Genomic DNA, 19,097 nt, shown 5'->3' with positions numbered 1-19,097 from the left:
GGACTGTTCCATTAAGTTGGCAGTATTATTTATATTTAGATTTCTATTTCATTTTTACGATAGTTTAGTTTAGTTGGAAAATATACACTAGACAAATATTTGTTTAATAAATTGAATAATCAATTTAATTGTTAACCTAATGAAATGCCTAAAATGAATCATTAAAGAGTATCCTTAAGGAAACAAACCAAATTTTATGATTGAAATATTTGTTATCTATACAGAAAGAGTATCCAAAAATCGTTTATTATTAATCTTTCTCACTTTGTGCTTATTTTTAAGCAGTGCCATGCCGGCGATTCGCCGTTTGGCTTTTGAAATGCCCTCCATGGGCCACCCAGATCTCACCCAGGAACCGGCTAACAGCCCATCAGCCCACCACTTGCACTTAAACCCAGGGCTGTGCCACCGCGCACGGTTACAGCAAATTGAGTTAGTATAATTAAATATGACATTGGCAAGCGTATATCCGGCAGAGTGTGGGCTGTTGCTTGACAATTGAAATTAAGTGTTGATGCTCTGTGTGTATAGCCAAGGAGCACAGGCAGCCAGCCAGCCAGCCAGTCATCATCCGGCGGAGCTGCCGGGTGCAGCCAGGCGATGAATATCATATGCATATCATGTCAGGGTACGTGTAATGAGCGGGCGTAGCAGCCAACCAAGCAGATGCAGTGCGGCATAAACGCCTCACAGTTGCGACGCGCAGCGAGCAATTTTCAATTAATGCATCCACAGATTCCCGGTTTCCCCACAGAGATCCCCATCCTGCTTGCTGCTGCTGCTCGTTGGCAATGTATCGCATTCCCGACTTCCAAATTCATGCATTATGCCTGCGTAACTAAATCAAAATTCAGCGACAACAACAGCGGCAACTGCAACTGCAACTGCAACTGGCAAATGCATCTGAAGCAGGCGATGCTCATGAAATTTGCGTGCAATTTCTGTCCGTGTGTGGTATTTATGCAGAGTAAAGTAGGGGAACTCAATGCCAAGGGTCTAGAAAATACATATCTAGGTTTATTTTAATGAATAAAAGATATTAAATAGTTTTTAAAGATGTAAATAAAAAGTTATAGCTATAAAAGGCTGCCTTATCCTATTACCTTCAGCAATTTTGACCAAACAACCCAGTGAACACCCCTATGGACTTTCGTCCGATTGGAGGGGCATAGCTTTTACCCTAACCCACCAATTCGTGTACTTTTTACAGCTCCAATTCCCCGCTGCCCCATCCATACGCCCCGTTGCACCCGTAGAAGTGCCGCGAGAGTGTCAACGCGCCAGCAGCCGCCTGCAGCAAGCAGATTGCATTGCAGAATGGAGAACTCCGAATCGAGAATCGCGTACCGAGAACCCCAGAGCCAAGAATGGAGCAACCAGGAGAGGACCATAGACCATTGGTGATGATGATGATGACGACTACAACGACATCGACGCCACTGGCGGCAGCGAAAAGTTTTGCTAGCCGGGCGACAGCTGTGAAATATGCCGTCAGGCATTTGAATTTCGCATAATGCACGCCTGCCGTTGCCAAGTGGCCACTGTACAGTGGGACAAATTTATGGGAAATCAAGGTTATTACTTTAAAAGTTTCTTTTGTACCAAGGTTAGGTTTTCTGGGAAGAGAAATCTGCTCTAAAAAGACTATAAAATTAAAGGAACCAATACGTTTTTAGTAAGATAAAGATGTTTAATCAGAAAAATGGGCTTCTTAAAATATATAAAATTAAAAATTTTGACTTATTTTCTTTTTCAAGATTATTCTAACAAATAACAGATATTTTTCCTGAATTTATTTCAATTCACATATTCCACAAATCCATCCTTAAACCTTTTCTTAACATTCAGTTTATGTTAAATAACTGTAAATATTTAAAAAATGTTCAAATCTTGTAGAAAATTTATATACAACCTCAAGTTAATTTCCTCCTGAAGCAAATATTTATTTAAAATCCAGTACAAAAGCCACTGTGCAATGTCATTTTGGCGAGCAACTCCGCCTGATTTGTATGCAATCATATTTTCGGGTACCGTGGAACAGTTGTCTGGGGGTCGATCCCGAGCTCCATGCCGCGCTGCCCTCCGCTCGACTTGATGATACTGTTGGATTACATTTAGGATTCTTTATGTTGTCATCTCCTCCGCAATTGTTGCCCGGCCCCGGCGAGCAGGCGACCGACAATTGTGCATGATATACGATGGCGACAACAGCAATGACGCCGAAATGGAGTGCGAGGATGCAGATGCGGGGATTGGGAGCTGCAGATGAAACTTCGTCTGCGTATAATCACGATGATGAGAATTCTGAAAGGGGTCTGTGATGGTGATTACGATGATGCTGCTGCTGCTTCTGCTGTTGATGATGCTTTGGCGACATGAATTGCGCGCACAACAACGACGTTTAGGCTGCTGCTGTTACCCGGCCCACGTGAAGGGGCTGATGCTAGCACAAGGAAGCGAATACATTTGGAAAATAGACCAATTTGCTGCCGCTGAAGCTGGAGCTGCCTACTGTGCAGCTCCGGATCAGCAGTTCCACTTCACGTGGGCGCATGCTGCAAGCAGCCAGTTGAAGTTGCCAGTTGGAAGTTGCAGTCTCCAGTTTGCAGTTTGCAGTTGCAATTGTTGATCATCAGTTGCCGGCAATTGTTATTCATAAATGCGAATTCAATTTGAAAATTGCCTTAATTTTACTAGGCTGTCGTCACCTTGGAAAAGAAGCTGCCGTTTGTCGTCTTCTTGAATAAAAAATTAACATTTTGTACAAGTTTTAAGGAAGACAGCCTAAAAATTTAGAAAACTTATTACGTTACATCAGTCTCAATTTATATTTTATTAATTTAATTTAAAGAATAACAAAATCGTTATATTTTCAGCTAATTTGTATTACAACTTCAGTTATTTATTCAAATTTAATACTTTAGTTGTGTTTAAATGAACGAAAACTGTTCAAGCTGAATGTCCAGAGGCGGTTTTTTCCGCTGCAGCAACCTTTTTCCATGAGCATCTGCATTCTACGTATCTGAGCACTCACAGCTGAGCGCATTTAAAAAAAATCTGCATAAAGCGGACCAGAATCCCGAATGGAGTTTGAGTTCTTATTCCAAAAAGGGGACTGGAACTGGGATTTGACTGGACCTTCTCGCAGGGCACAAGCAGAACAGAATCATTTTTCAATTTCACGCTTCAAATAATTTACTAATTAGATTTGCATATAATTTTTTGGCAACCCGCATGTCTTTTTTTTCAAAGCAAAAAACCAGGCACACTCGCTGACTTGGCAGCACAGCAGCAGCTGTGCATCCGGAAAACTCAAATCCGGGTCCAGCAATAAAAGTCCGGCGAAAGTTTTGTTTGCTAAATAGTTGGTTACAAATTCTGTAAACTCCTGGCTTTTTATTGCTGCCAACAAACATGCATCCGAACTAATTATTCCACACAGAAAAAAGGCCTCACAGCAGGAGTTCAATTTCAGCAATTTAGCAGAGATCATCATAATTTGCATTTCGATTTGGCCAAACGGTAAAGTGAAGAGATAACAATTTAACCAGGGCTGGCCAAAGTTGTAAAAGGTTTTTGTTTTTAAATTAATTTGCCAAATTGCAAGTTTTATAAACTAATTAAAAAGGCTTTACGGCTTGAAAACTGTTGAATAAGTCTATGAAGATTCTATAAACTTTTAAACAGTCTTATTTTAAACATAAATTTGGATTTGATAAACAATAGAAAAGTAGAACTTTACTTTGACATTCTTAGGTGATGACTCAATATTTTTAGCCAAATTCCAAACGATCTTCAGCTTGACTCATGCCTGCTCCAGCCCTGGCTGCACAAACTGGCTAACAACTTTTGAGCCAATTTAATCAAAGCCAATGACAGACGACCCAATGAGCCGCAATGAAAGAAAGGCAAAAAATAAACAAAATCAAAAGAAACAACCAGCCAAGTCAGTTGGCTCTCTGGCAAAGCATTCTGCATTTGCATTTTGAGAATCTTGACAAGGCTCCTGCTCCATTTGGCAAGACAATGATGCGGCCGGGTCTGGGATCGGGACTGAAGACTCTAAATGGAACTGGAGCCGGCTCTGGGAGTTGGGGCTGAAAATTCATTTGGGGGCTTTTGTCTAAGCGATCGATCTTTCAATCAATGACCGAGAGCGTGCAGATGCTGACTCAGAGCAATGCAAATCGTCGCAGTCTCAGTCTCTCGGTCTGAATGCATCAAAATGCAATCAAAATTAAGGAAAACCAACAACTGAGAGTCTCCGGATGAATCATGGGGGTCCTGTGCCTGTGCCTTTCGTGTGTGGGGGTCCCGTGTCATTCGACTTTAATTAATATGACAGTTGGATCATGCATCACGCCAAATGCAAATGCACAAAGAGTCGAAAAGCGAGCAACTTTGACTCTATTAAGAGCCGGGCTGCATTGCTAATTTGGACTGCAGCCGATCCCGATTTCGTTCCTGAAAGAAATGTCACCATTAGGCCGCTCAACTCAGCTGACATTTAAGCAATTCCAAACGTTTTGCTAACAAATTTTACGGCAGCAACTGCTAGAGGAAATCACAAAAATCAGCATTGACCCCTTGACATATGGCTCTTGCTCCGCTAGCGACTCTGGCTCTCTGTGTGACTTCTTAACTTGGTCCACAATGCTACAGTTGCCAATGTTGGGGCCGGGGTTGCCGTTTGCAGTTGCATGTTCCTCTGGCTGTTTGCCGCTGATGTTGCTGCTGTCGTCGTCGTGCCAGGGACTCATATAGGGACAGCCAAGAGCTGGCTGGGTTACACTGAAAAAGAAACTTCGAATTTATAACATTTTCCAGCTAAAAGAAAAGCATTTCAAGGCATTAGCTCAGAATTTAAGTTGAATTTTTCAACTTAGAATTGTAGAAAATCCTTAAAATAGTTACCTTTCAAGTATTATAGCCATTTTCTCTCTCTGCAGCATACAAAAGCGAGACATTTTACAAATGTTTTCAATTGAATTGCTCTGATTTTGGCCAAGACTCCCCCTCTTGGCTCAACGACCGTTAGAGCCAACGCCAACGGCTGCAGCGGCAGCCGAAAATGTCGTGATGATGGCAAATTGTAAATAGCTTAAATGGTCTAAATGGTTTAAATGATTTCAATAGCTCTCTGCCTCCGACTCGGATTGCCAACGGTGGTGCTGGCGGTGGCTTCTCCACCTCCTCCTCCTCCTCCTCCTCCTCCTCCTCTTGCAATTCAGAGACAGAGAGAAAAGGAGAAACACAGACGCCAACGAGGACGACTGTTAGCCAGACCAGGCAAAATGGCTAGCTTCTCCGTTTTGGCCCGTTTTCAATGGTAACAGTTATCACACAAACTAATGACATGAAATTAGGTATTGCCTGACTGTGACTCCCCAGCTCCAGCTTCCTCCCACTTCCACTTCCAAGACCAAATCCCACTTTGGCTGTGACTCTGTCTTCTGTGACTTTGCTGACTGTGCCAGTTTTGCAAAAACAAAGCAGGGGGAAATCGGACAACAAAAGCAGCAAAATAGCAAAATTAACCGCTTTGTTGTTACCTTTTGAATTTAAAGTTGAATGCTAAGAAATACACTTTAAGGAATAGATAGAAGTGCTAATAGTAGGTTCTTGTTTATAAGCTTCTTGGCTCTACAAAATTATTACCACTTTAGAATTTTATGTAGAATTCACTTAGTTTATATATTTTAATAAAGAAAATTGAATTTAAAGAATTTAACCATAACTATGGTCAGTTAAATAAAGCTATAAAACCCCTAGGAAAAATATGTTAAGTGGATACGTGACTCCAAATACTTTAAAAATCCAACTAAATCCATATTTAATAATTAATTTCTTAGACTGCACCACCTACCTAGCAAGAAACCGTTATAATATGAACCACAAAAGTTAACCTAAAGTTCGCTACCAACAAAAAAAAATTAGGAAGAAACCCGAATTTGTGTCACCAAATATTGTTGCACATTATTATGGCCATTTAAAATCTCATTTTTTGTATTGATTTGTGCTACCAAAGTTGATCGGAAGACAAAGGCTCTGGCTGTGGCTGTGGCTCCGGAGAGCAAGTTCATGATCTCGGACAATCAAATAAAACAATAAAATCGCGCTGCCATTGTTCACAGATTTCCTGGTGAAATTTATCCTCTACTATATTATTGGCAGGTCGGGAGGAGTGGTGGTGGTGCAGTTCTCCACAAAATTTTTGTTCCCAACAAACGGCGGCATTCAAATTTGGGTCGTTCTGAGGCATTGAATTATGGTAGCTCATTAGGCGGGCGCCTTGTCATCGGCGGGGAAAACATGCCCTTTTACTTCAATCACGCCACACAGATCCCGAAAACCGAAAACATTTAACATCCTACTACGATTGCAATGGCCATAAAAGGCAGAACCGGCCTGGGCTGAAGGATAGAACGGATCTCTCTCTCTCTGTCTCTGGTCTCTGGTCTCTTTGGTGCTCTGTGTCTCTTGGCAAAGCTAGAAATAATTTAGATCACGAGTTTGTTGTCGTATGCAAATTAATCAAATGTCGTCAGGTAATTCAATAATGTCAGGGCAGGCCAACGAAATCGATTACTTATCGCCCGGTTTAGTCAGACCAAACATTTTGAACTTTGGGTATTAATTACCGACCCGAAACCATCTTGATTTCCTTTCCTCATTTCCCCCATTAAAAAATATAATATCAATATGCAGAGAGAGACCGAAATGCAGTTAACTGGGGAATACCCCTCACCCGGGGTGGTCGTCGCCTGTCCAGGAATCGGAGTCGCAGTCGGAACAGAATGGTATGCCCATGTCTGGTTCGGGTAATCCAAGACGGCATTTAACCAATTTAATATTATTATCTATGATCTGGTGGTGCAACACACAGACATCTTCTGGCCTGTAATCAGAGAACATTGGAACATGGGCACCGAGCACGGATGGCCTGAAGTTGGGGTTGGAGTAGTCGGGGTATCGGGAACCAGTCGCCGGAGCTATACTCCGCTGCTGCCCCGTTGACAAACGAAAATGAGTGAAATATTTTTCCAGCTCTTTCTAATTGGCGCTTGTAGCCGGGCTTGTCCGAGCGATCGCTGGCTGAAATCTGAAATCTACAGAGCTCTTATCTTACCAGAAATAAGCAGCAGCAGCAGCAGTCGGGGCATTCCATGGCTGTCAGTCTGCCAGGATTGCCAGAACCCAGAACAAACAGAACGGCGACATTGATGCATGTTTATGTGACCGCAAATTGATTATCCAACTTGCAGCTCCCAGCTCTAAAGTTCCGACTGCCAACTCCCCAGCTTGACAGCTTCCAGCCACAATTAACCGAAAACTAGTGTTGGGAAAAAGTGTGGCCTAAACTTGGGAATATTTGTTATGGCTAAAATCGAAACTATCGGTTAGTTATCGTTTTGCATAGAATTTTAAGTGATTTTTTTACGAAAAACTTAATGAAATATGAAATGAAATAGAAATTTCCTTCACTTTAACTAAAGACATAAAATACCTCAACAAGCTTTAACCTAACCCAGTTAAAACTATAAATTATGATTACAACAATCGATAATATCGATTGGCCTGCCAACACTATCGAATTTAGAACAAAATAGATTTCACAACTGCAATCTTCGACTTGCTTCCCCGCTGCTGTTCATAAATACAATTGTTGGCATTTTGATTAGACACTATGTAGTACAGTTTTACTTTAATTAATTACTGTTGCTGTGGCTTATCTTCAAATCAGAGCTCACCTTTGTTCTTCCGGTTAATTGATTTCTGGCCGCCCGCCGAGGCCATGTTGTCTCTCTCTCTCTCCACCTCCTCCTCCTATCGAGGTCGGTGGTTATCGTTCGCATTAAATCACATTTTTGCCGTAACTTTCAACAATTGAATTGCAATTGCCATTGTATTTTATTGGATTGCGGTTTTCGAACCGATCTGAAACGTTAATTGATTTTTAAAGCCAACCTTGTGTGTCTGTGGGATGTGGGGGCGGGTTTTTGAATTAGCCGTTTTGTATAAATTCCATGCGAATATTTGTTATTGTGGCTGCTGCCAGTACTTCGCTCACACATCTCACAGCCGCACTCTGTATTATTCATTATAAATGGTTGATTTAAGTAATTTATAGAATTTGTGTCAGTATTTTTTGGTTTAGGCTTTTAGATAAAAACAATGCAAACGTTGGAAAGGAATTTCACAAAACATATTGGTTATTTTCTCTATTTTAGGCTGACTTTTTATTGGCAAACAATAGACACGGGAAAAAAATTAATTTTAAAATATTTATTTGCTTGTAATTGCTGTATTTTATTTCTTCTTTAATCCTTTAGTTCTTACTTTATATTTTCTTTAACATTTCCTACATTTTCTTCTTGTGTAGGAAAATTCCCTTGAAATTAAAATAAACATGTGAAACTTTCCACAGTCGACAAGGAAATATTTTTGGTTAGAAAAAGCAAAACTATTTCGAGTTATTTAACCATTTTAAGGTCAAGAAGCAGAGCTAAACTGCTAACAAATCTAAATTAAATTATAGAAAAGAAAAATAGCTTTCCACCGATATTGTCCAACTCTATTAAAGCCATTTTATTATGGCAAATTTTTTTATACACTTGACGCATTTAATATTCAACTCGTAGATTTCTGGCCTTCATTGCACTTTTTTTTCAAATTAATTGGCCTGTTGTGTATGGGCTGGTCAAACCGTATTCAGGACAAAGCCCCGAAACCAAAAGCAAACCAACAAAACTTTTCTGGCCAGAAGCACACTCTCTCACACACACACGCAACTGCTCCACTTAATTTCCAAAACTGACCGCACACAATCACTTGGCAATCTCAGTCCTGGCGAAATAAAAATCAGTTACGAATACACGGAATTTAAATTGAAGCTCAAATATTTGGACAGCCGGAGGAGTAAGAGGAGCAGGAGGAGGAGCAGAGCACACTCTCTCGGACGAAAGTAAAGTTGGAATGGAAACCGAGTTGCATTCAATTAAAAGAATTTTCGATTATACAAAGTGCGTTTTGTCAGCCAAATGCAGGCGATCCAGTGTCCAGTGTCCTGGTCGGATTGGAGGGGCTTTGATTCCCCACCACACTCTGATTCCCAATCCTCCCCCCCCCGAGCTGAGAGAGGAGGAAGGACGGCTCCCGGAGGCAAAAGGTAAATAAAAGTGGACATGTTAAACATTCTGTACATGACAACTAGCAAAGTTACAAAGACAGCCGTTCCGAGTGTAGGCCTCTCTGCTCCGGACTCAGGGACTTGACAATGCCCGGCTCCGAGAGTATAAGTGCTCGAATTCTAAAACAGTCAAGCGAAACCACAGAAAAATCAAACAAGGAATAAGAAACCGAAAAAAAAAAGAAGAGACGAAAACACAACAGCATTGGGGTCAGCAAAATAGAAATCTTGAATCGGAGAATTCCTGTCATTTCAAAAATTGATTAGAAGCTTTAGCAACATTCTGCTGAGCTGCATCTCATGCGAAAATCAGGAGATCCTGGGAAAGAAGGTTTGCTACCTAATGCACTCAACGAAATATTTATAATATTCTTGGTTGGAATTTAATACATTTTTATTTTTATTAATATTGGTTTCACCTGTATCCTGGTTGGCTTCCCATTTCCAGCTTTTACTTTGTTTATCTTTATTAAGCCATCTTTATTTTTTCCTGTGTGTGCTCCAAGACAGCAAAACAACAATGTGCCATGCCTTTGGCCCTCAAGGATATGCGGGAACAGAGGAGCATGGAAAACCTTTAGTCACATCCATGTCCTGGCATTGCATGTTGCCAGTTGCCAGTTGCCGGTTATCCAGCTATCAGTGTGCGAGCGAACGTGTTGCGGACAGCTCTGGCTCAAGTTGCAAGGATATTCCTGTTTGTCGATGGCCAGGCGGCAGGTTTTCTGTTTGTCTCTGCCACAGCTTTGTTGCTCAGTATCCAAAGAAGGGAAACGAGGCACAGGCAGTTGGCAGGCGAACTGACACAGGAACTGGGTCAATTCTTATTCGCCCGAGAGGCAAACGCAGGAAGCGGCAGGACACGTAGTGCCAACTATCTGAAAATGACGCCAAATTACCAATGCAAAGTATCCTGGTACCATTTACCCAGTGCAAATATTCCAAAAGCAGAAAAAAAACAGAAACAGAGTAACCAAGAAAATGAAAATTCAAATATTACCCCCGTTTCCTTCGCCGTTACCTGTTACCCCGGCTAAATTCAACGGAATTAGGTTCTCGTTTCAATGTGGCTCTATATATATATATGTTATATCCTTCGACTTCCCTTCCTTTCCTGGCTGACTGGCAGCTGCTGCTGGTTGCCACTTTGCAGGGTTTTTGGCCAAAAGGAAATTTCCTTGACTCGAATTTGGCTCACATTGTCACAGTAGTCAGGCTTTTGGCCCGAACCGAATGGTCTTTTGCACACAGGTGCTGGCGGCTTTTGAGTATGATGAAGTGTACTATATATGGCACGGGATGTAACGCAAACATTCAGCGAGATATTGAAAGACAATGTGTTTGTTTTCTTCCCTTAGCTGATGTTGCTGTGGATGATGGCAAATTGAATTGGTAACTGGTATATAACCCAGTTTTGTGGCGGCTGCAAAAATAATATCAATTTGGAGAGTGCAACAGTCGAGACAATGTGGCTTAAATATGAGTAACAAAAATAGGTGAAAAAATGTATTTATTATTAATTCATATTATTAAGAAAATTGTCTGTGTTTATTTATTTTTAAATTTGAAGAAAAAAGTTTAGAGGTAATAATAAATTGATTAATTAAATGTAATTGGGAGAACTCCTAGTCAAAATTTGAATGAAAAATCCTTTTCAATTACATTCAATACAAAACATATACACCCAAAAAATCCCTGACTTTCCTGCAACAACTTCCACCACTTTTTGGCAGTTGTCGCTTAATCTAAATGCTCCAGAACTTTGCAAACTTAACTGAATTGTTCATTTGTTTCTACACATTCTCAGTTTAATTAGACCAAATTAAAAGTGCACAAAGCGCGCAATGAGCGTCAGAAACAAAGAGACACAAAAAGTTGGACCTACACTATTGGCGGGGAGGAAAGCACAGGTAAAGGTAACCTCTGGAGCAAGCCAGCCAAATGACTTAATCGCATTTGCGCGACTTTGTTGCTCGTCTCTCCTCCCCCAAACCTATCTCTTCTCACCCACGTTTGCCATAAAAATGCAAATGAAAAGCGGCGGGGAAAAGCGGAGGGTAGAAGAGAAGTGATGAAGTGCAAGAGTTACGCCATATCACGATGTTGTCTGTGTTTGGTTAATGCCACGGCTAATCCGCGTCCGTTACCTTAATCCCCTTCGAAACAATTTTGTTAACAAACGAACATCAAAGAAAATAAAATGTGCAATAAATTTAATTTCCACTGGCAGCGAAATAAAAATCACACTCCCCTGGATGAGCAGAGGGGAGTGCGATTTCCTTCCTCTACAGGCAGACGGAGGAGTGTCTGCTGAAATGCTCGTAAGTAGAGCAGGGAACTGGAACTGAGACTGGGAAGAACCCGACTTGGTCCGCTGTTATCGCCAGGTTTTATCGACAAACTTCAGAGTTGCCGAATAAAAAGGGAAAAATTGTCAGTGAAGGAAGTTCTCGCGGGTCGGAGCTAGCAGCTTAAGCGGACTTGCAACTGCCGAGCAGCAGCAGCGAGCTCAACACTTGATCAAAATGCCACAAAGCGATTTGCATATTTTAATTAAATTCGCGCTTTGCTCCCCGGAATAAAAAAAACGAAATTAAAAAGAGGAAAGCGCGCAACACGGTCGCCAAAAAGAGCAATGCTATGAGGGGGTGCTTTGCCGCTGCTGCTGCTGTCTTTGCTATTTTAAAAAATATGTAGAAAAAAGCGCGAGCACACGAGCAACACATGTGACCACAAGCGTATTAAATTTGGTGCTCTCTCTTGAAAAAAAAGCAAAGCAAACACACAAAAAAGGCACAAATAAAAGACATGGCCGAAACTTGGCTGGAATGGCTTAAAATAAAAGCGCCCAGCGAGGGGCAGCAGCAGCAGCAGCCATGTGTGTGGCCAAAGGTAGCCAACTAACAGAGTCACAAAGTGACTGCCAGTGGGAAAGGTCAGTACAGGGCACTGCAAGAAAAAAAGAAATATACGCAGGCCTGGAAAAAAATTAATCCTCAACTAAAAATCGAAAGCCAAGCCTAGAAGCCAACAAAATAATATTATTTGGTCAGCGGATTAGAGAGTCAGTGAAATAAAAAAATATATACAAATATTCCAAGGCTTTTACACAGTAAATTTGATTTTTAAAATATTTTTTACACCTTGCTAAATATTAAATGGATGATATTGAAAATAAAAACCTAAGTAATATAATAATATTATTTTAAAAAATCATAAATTTCAAAGAAACAATTTTTTGTTAACTTATTTAAGCATTTTCCTGTGGCATTTATCCTAAAACATCAAATAATTCTTTAAACTTGACGATATTTCTTAAATTTTTTATTATGTATATCCTTTTAAATGCCTCAAAATTACTTTTTTCTCTGTGTAAAAGCCGGCAAACCCTATCGCTAGTACACAAACGCTGCTGTTGCCGCTGATGTTACTTACCGCAACTGGGCCGCTTGCTGCTGTTGCAGCAGCAGCAGCACAGCAGCAACATGGCCAAAGCGCAGTGCAGCATAAAGTGTTAAATTGGATTAATCCAGAAGATTTACGCTGCGGGTGATATCAACATGGTAACGTAGCAACATGTAGCTGTTGCTGTTGCCACTGCCATCAGCCGGCAGGCAACACTTGAGCGGAGTCAGCAATTTTATTAAAACCGGACGCGTACTTCAACACCACCGGAAATGCAACAACAGTAAAGGCAACATCAACGGCGGCGGCGGAAAGTGTGTCAATGTGTGTGTGCCTGTGTGTGTCTTGATGCTGTTGCTGCTGCTGCGGCTGGACGTCAACGACCATGCAAATTTTAATACAAAATTGGGATTAACAACGTTGCCAACAGTCGGGTCCCAGGCAAAGTTGTTCTGAGCTAGTTGCCGCAACAGCAATAGCAACATAAACACAAGGCGCAATAACAAGAGTCGGTAATAATGACTTGACAGCAGCAGCATCAAGCTGCTGCAACAACAACAACAACGGCAACATCAGCAACAGCAGCAGCAGCATCAGCATCTCTGCAAGCGCGTTGATTATCCCAATCAGCAACACTTTACCAGCGTAAATCTATTTAATTTGCCATTGGCCGATGCAATCGCATACACAGAAAGAAAAGTTGAGGTACATTCTTAGGAATTTTGAAATATTTTTGAATTATTAAGTAATCTATAATAACTTATAAATTTATTTATTTAGTCTCTACCTTTTAAGAAGCCAAATTTTGGTTTACATTTTCTGAAATTGTAGCCTTTCTACATTAAACATTATCAAAGCTATTTTGTAGAGTGCTCTTAAAATTCTCAAGTGCGAATTTCGCTAGTATACATCATCAATAAATAATACTAAAAAGAAACTTGGACAGGACTTAAACAATTAAATATTTACAGCCTGCTGCGCTGGTGCTTAACCTTTAGTAATAACCCTTAATAAATATGTATAAAAAAAATCCCCTTTGTATTAGTATTTTCTATCAGTGCATTCTACTCCCTGGCGATCCCTCGTAAACCACAAATCAGCTGTTTGGCCGTCGCTCTTGTTAAATGTAATTGAACCTGTTCTTAGAGTTTTGTTTTGTAATTTATTATTGGCGCATGAGTTGCAAGCCGAAAAGCGGGGAAAATAGCTCAAGTTGTTGGAGAAGCTTATGGCTTCACGATCGTCATCAGTCCGCTGTGGTAATAATGATGACGATAATGATGATGATGATGATGATAATGATTGAGCGGCTTGGCATGCGAAGATCGCGCGCTCTTTTAGCCAAGATCGTGCCTGACGCGTAATTGATTATTACGAAGCAACAGGCAACACCAGCAACATAGCATCGGCAGTAACAGGAAAATGCCAGCATAATGATGTATTAGTTAAACTTGGCCAACCAGTTCGCATTTCGGCCATGAAAAACGGTTTAGAATTAGAAGCCATGATTACATACCTCTCTTTTGCCGGGTTTGCGTTGAAATTGAAAAGAAGTGGGCATTATGTTGGCCAGTTGCCGTTGCTGTTGCCATGGCTGCCAGGTTGCTTCTCATGTTGCTCCTCTTGTTGCCGCTACAAATGTTGTTGGCTTTAGAAATTCCACTTTGGAGTGCACTTTTAACAGCTTTAGGAATGTTTCAGGAAGTGTGGTATGTGAATTAAGGCTTTGCAAATATGTTGAAAAGTTTAAGCTGAAAGATGTTTTGGGTAAAATTAAGCAACTAATTAGGTACTAAGATATTTTAAATTAAGAAAAATTTCATGAAAAATCTCTCTGGTTGTATCTCATCTCGTTGTATATCTCACTACAACCACCAAACAAAGTATTCAACGGTCTGCCGGCTCGTATCTAATGGCATTGGCCAAATTGACAGCACAAAAAGCTATGCAGGGCCGAAACAGCGCCGACAACGAGGGCCATAACTCATAAGCTGCTGCACATACTCGTACCGAAAAATACCAAGGGTCTACTATATGTGCCGCTGCCACTCGAAAAAAAAAACTCCAATTTTAATTGCTCGACATTAAACGATCGACAACGACAACGACAGCGGCGGCATCGGCTCCGAGTTGGAACTTTGGAGCTCTACAATCCGCAGTCCCATAAAATATGCGCACGTTTCGTTTGTTTGCCGTTGGTTTGCATATGCCCCCATCCCGGGTAGCCCAGCTATAGCTGGCAATATGCTGCTCGTATCGAAACTGAGACCAAGAGACCCGAGAGCCGAGACCCGAGACCGTGCCGGAGCAGACAGCATTTAGCGTACGATTTGGCGGCGCGAAAAAGATAAACTCATAAATTATGGCATTGAATGTCACTTCAGCCACCGAGCGCGAAACGCCGACAATAGCAACAGCGACAAACCCCCGGCTCCAAGCTCCCAACCCGAATCCGAATCTGAGTCCGAGTTCGAGTTCGATTCCGCCGCAGCCAGGATGTGGCTACATCCGAGCAAAAGCACACACCGGCACCAGGCAGGCACCGGGCACCCGACACAGGCACCGGCATCGGCATCGCGGCACTGGCGATAATGAAGCCCATTTTAAAGTCACTACCATTCAATGCGATTTGATTTACAATCCCATTTCGATTATAATCGATGATGATGTGTGTGCGCGCTTCGGCCGAGCCATGAACTTGCATATAAATACCAATCTGTGTCTTTGCCTCTCAGCCTCAGACAGTTGAAGGAGGGTTTCAGGGAGCTGATAGGGGGTAGCTGCGCAAGTTGGCTGCAGGGGAGAGCTGGGAATGCTAAGCAGAGCAGATCGGGTCGGCGGTCTCTAGCGGTTTTCCAAGGAAATCGAAAAGCAGCCGCGGATCCCAGAGATCCGGAGTTCAATCCAGTCTGCCCACAGGTCCAAGCCACAGACGTTGCACAGTGGGTGAAATAAAATATTTTAAAGAAATTTAAATAGGGAATATTATAGTAAAAATCATTGGGCACAGATTTAAGCTGTAGAAAAAGGTATACGATTATAAATTAAAATAGCAATATTTTAGAAACTCCTTACATATCTTATTAAATATTTAATAATCATGATCCCACTGCCTGATGACGTCTTGCCGTCTTTCCAGTCCTTGTTTACCTGTTGGCGCAATTGAACTTGAATTGAATACGCTTTTTTTTCGACTTTGGCGTTTTAGTTTAGTTAGCCCGCCGCCAACTTGTCAGACAAACGAATGCGAAGCTAACGAAGCCACCACCACCACCACCACCGCCATCGTCACCATCGTCGATTTCCCACCCTGGTCACCCCTTGGAATCTCCCCATCTCCATTCCATTCCCGATCATTGTCGCATCCGCTATCCGCCACGATGGTGGCAATTGTTTTGATGACCGCTGATAACTGCAACCGCGGGGGGGATCCCAATCCAGAACCCAGTTTCACTTGGGGGACTGGAGAGACTGGAGAGACTCCGAGAAAACAAAGCCCAACAAAACGGAGTTCAATACAATGGAGGCTTATATTTTGTCACCCGTCTGGCAACAGTTCTTTATGGCCGTTTAATTGAAGCTGAAACCATTAACATTGGCCCCGGCTGCTTCAGCCCACGCGCCGCTGCTTAAATTTATTACAACTTAATTGTAAATGTTAACGTTGTTGTATCTGCTGTGTTGAGCTTACGAATATGTCTTAATTTTTTGTTTTTTCTTTCTTTTTTTGGCGCAACGCCCACTCAATAAACGCACACCAAGTGCGTATGGAGCAAGTTCTCTGAGGAGCTGAGAACTGGACGTGACTTAATTTGTATTTAGAATTTTATGGATTGTAAGGAGTCTCTTTGTATGACAATTTAATGAAGAATACTAAACAAGACTCAAAGGGTAATGAAATTGGTAAATAAAGTTCGAATATTATAAAACATCGAGAATTTCAAAAACAGATTATCAAACATTTTCAAAAACAATTTCCTTATTTAAATTTAACCCAAAATTAGGCTCCCTTTTGTCCCACACATTTTCCGGCTGGCTGAAAAACCATCGCTGGTGGCCAAAAGCATCTCTACAAGGCCTTGTGTGATCCGGATATATAGAGAAGATCTGTTTCCCAGGCAATTAGCTCTAATGCGGTGTGTGTGACTGCAATAGAGTTCGCCCACTTAGCAGCAGGCCCGCTAGCGAAAATGGCCTAAAATATGGCAGCCAACTATCGGCCATAATTTCATGAGCAATTTCGGGGGCCAACAGCGAAAGGTGGGGAGGAGAAAAGGCCAGAGGATTCAAAGGAGTGAGAAACCTGCTCGCATGGCGGCATGGACTCCGGTCTCTGTGCAAAGTGCAGTGATAAATCAGATTGTCACTTTTGTATATTTGCGCCAACTGACGACGACTTCTCCTGCTCCCTTGCCAACGAGGCAGGCTTTCGATGCGTTTATTAACAGTAGAGGAAATTAATATAAAGACATTAATACTTAATTTATTTTGCTAATAAAACGGAGGAATATATGGAGTATATTTAAGAAAATCAAATGAAACGAGAGCCACAGAAAGATTTTCAAAACATTTTCTTATATATTAGGGATAAATAAACTTTAAAATATATTTTAATTTGTATAAAATATTTTACCTTATAATTTCAATCCTATTTTTATGATCCAAACTGTACGTAATGGCCTGCATCGCATGCAAGCGGCTGCCTTAAAATGCGTTCGCCAAAAAGGAAGGCCCAGGCCAGAGTGTACTCAACGGGAGAACGGGAATGCATTTCACTTTGCCAACGGACCGCGTTCCATAATTATTATTATTTTGATTATTGCACCTGAAAGATGACATTATTAACATCACTAATGTGGCGAAACCGAGATGGGGATGCGAACATATATTTACGCACTCAAAAAAATATTGTGAGAAATTGAAGTACCAAAAAAAAGTAATGTTTCTCTTTTGTGGTCAACAACGTTTTAGAAAATATATACAGTAATTGGCCACTTAATTAAATGAGTTTATATTGTTCCCGATAGCGATTTTAAATTCAAATAATTAAATAAAACTAATTGAAATGTGAACAATGCTTTAAGTCCGACAACGAAAAACGTTAGCATGTGTTTATTGTTTGGTTTATGTATGGTTTAGTAAAACTTGGAAAGGGAAATGCAGTGAAATCGATGGAAAATGTTGTTGAAAATGCAAATAAATAATACATAGACTGAGAATTTACAATTGGGATTCGTTATAGTTCTCATAGTAAATTATTAATAATTCTAAATATATATTCTAAGCTGTTAAAGTTAAGATGTTATTTAGGTATAGATACATTTTTATTTATGTTAATTGTTTTACATATTTATATTTATTTTTAAAATGTTTATTAGTTGTACAAGTTTATTAGTAGTACGTCCAAATTTATTAAAACTGCTTGAGTATAGTATTGATATCCTGTTTCCGTTCCTCATCCAAGTTTCCACAGCCGCCTTAAGCGAAGCCTCCTACTTTGCCCCGTTTAGGGACTTCACCCGCTGACTGCCTTCCTCCTCGTCCAGCTCCCTGGTGGTGTCTTCAATTTGGCCCAGATACTCGGCCGGCATGGAGCTGTCTATGCGGGTGGCCTCCCACCAGCTAGCACTATCCAGCTCTTTCATAAACTTGAGGTGACGATCCGCACGGTACGGTTCCATGACAATATAGTGTGGATCATCCGTCTCCGGTCGATCGTACATGTGACCCTGTGAGGATATGGCCTGTTCCTGGGCCAGTTGCAAGTACTCCAGACGGTTATTGGTTAGCATATCCAGGGCCTCCATGTTGAGGACCACGTCCAACTGGGGACCCTCAATTAAGATGCTCTCAGGATCGGCGAAGATGGCCTGAATGTAACGGAGCAGATGCCAAATGTGATGCTGATCCCTATTCCACTTCTTAAAACCGGGCGTAAGATCCAGAACCTTGGACTGCGGACAGATATGCGGATGAAGGATGGGCATGGAGAAGACCACTGTGGGCAGGGCGGTGTCATCCGGAAAGTTTTCGGGCAGCAGAATGGAGAAACGGAACACGCTGCCCGCATAGATGCCACTATGCACGAAGAGCACGCCGAACCAGCGGAGTCCATTGTTGAAGCTGGGAATAGCATAGATGTTCTTCAGCTGCTCCTGCACCAGATGGTACTCGGCCAGGATGTGGTACCCCAGGGTGATGAGGGCCATGCCCTTGGATTTTATCACGGTCAACTTCATGGCTATGGCAAGGTTGAGCTATGGTGCTTTGCTCCAGAGAACTGGTCAAGTTGGGCAAGGCATGTGGAATCTGGGATGGAGAGTGGAGTGCTTGGGGATGAGTGTGTGTGACCTGTTGTGTGGTTTGAAATGAACAAGCTTCAGGTTTTGATAGGAAAATCCAATACTACTATTATTTTTACAAATATTTTTATTTACCTTTATAAGACCTGCAACATAGTATATAAACGGATAACAAGAATTGTCCGCAGAGTCCAGTCGCA

At 41.5% G+C, this 19,097-nt stretch overlaps 1 protein-coding gene across 1 annotated transcript; it reads right to left on the bottom strand.

Moving 5' to 3' along the window:
* Positions 1-17,947: 17,947 nt before the first annotated feature.
* On the bottom strand, positions 17,948-18,975 carry LOC108084047 (protein crossbronx-like). The gene has a single exon (XM_017180069.2). The coding sequence runs from the start codon at positions 18,832-18,834 to the stop codon at positions 18,088-18,090; it is 747 nt and encodes a 248-aa protein (XP_017035558.1). The 5' UTR covers positions 18,835-18,975; the 3' UTR covers positions 17,948-18,087.
* Positions 18,976-19,097: the final 122 nt, after the last annotated feature.

Source organism: Drosophila kikkawai, chromosome 2R (genome assembly GCF_030179895.1).
Source record: "Drosophila kikkawai strain 14028-0561.14 chromosome 2R, DkikHiC1v2, whole genome shotgun sequence".
In the NCBI taxonomy this organism is placed as follows: Eukaryota; Metazoa; Arthropoda; class Insecta; order Diptera; family Drosophilidae; genus Drosophila; species Drosophila kikkawai.
The sequence above is the reverse complement of the archived record's forward strand: the minus strand, read 5'-3'. Positions and strand labels throughout refer to the sequence as shown.

Coding starts and splice junctions, on each gene's coding strand:
- LOC108084047 (XM_017180069.2), bottom strand. CDS start 18,834: ATGAAGTTGACCGTGATAAAATCCAAGGGCATGGCCCTCATCACCCTG.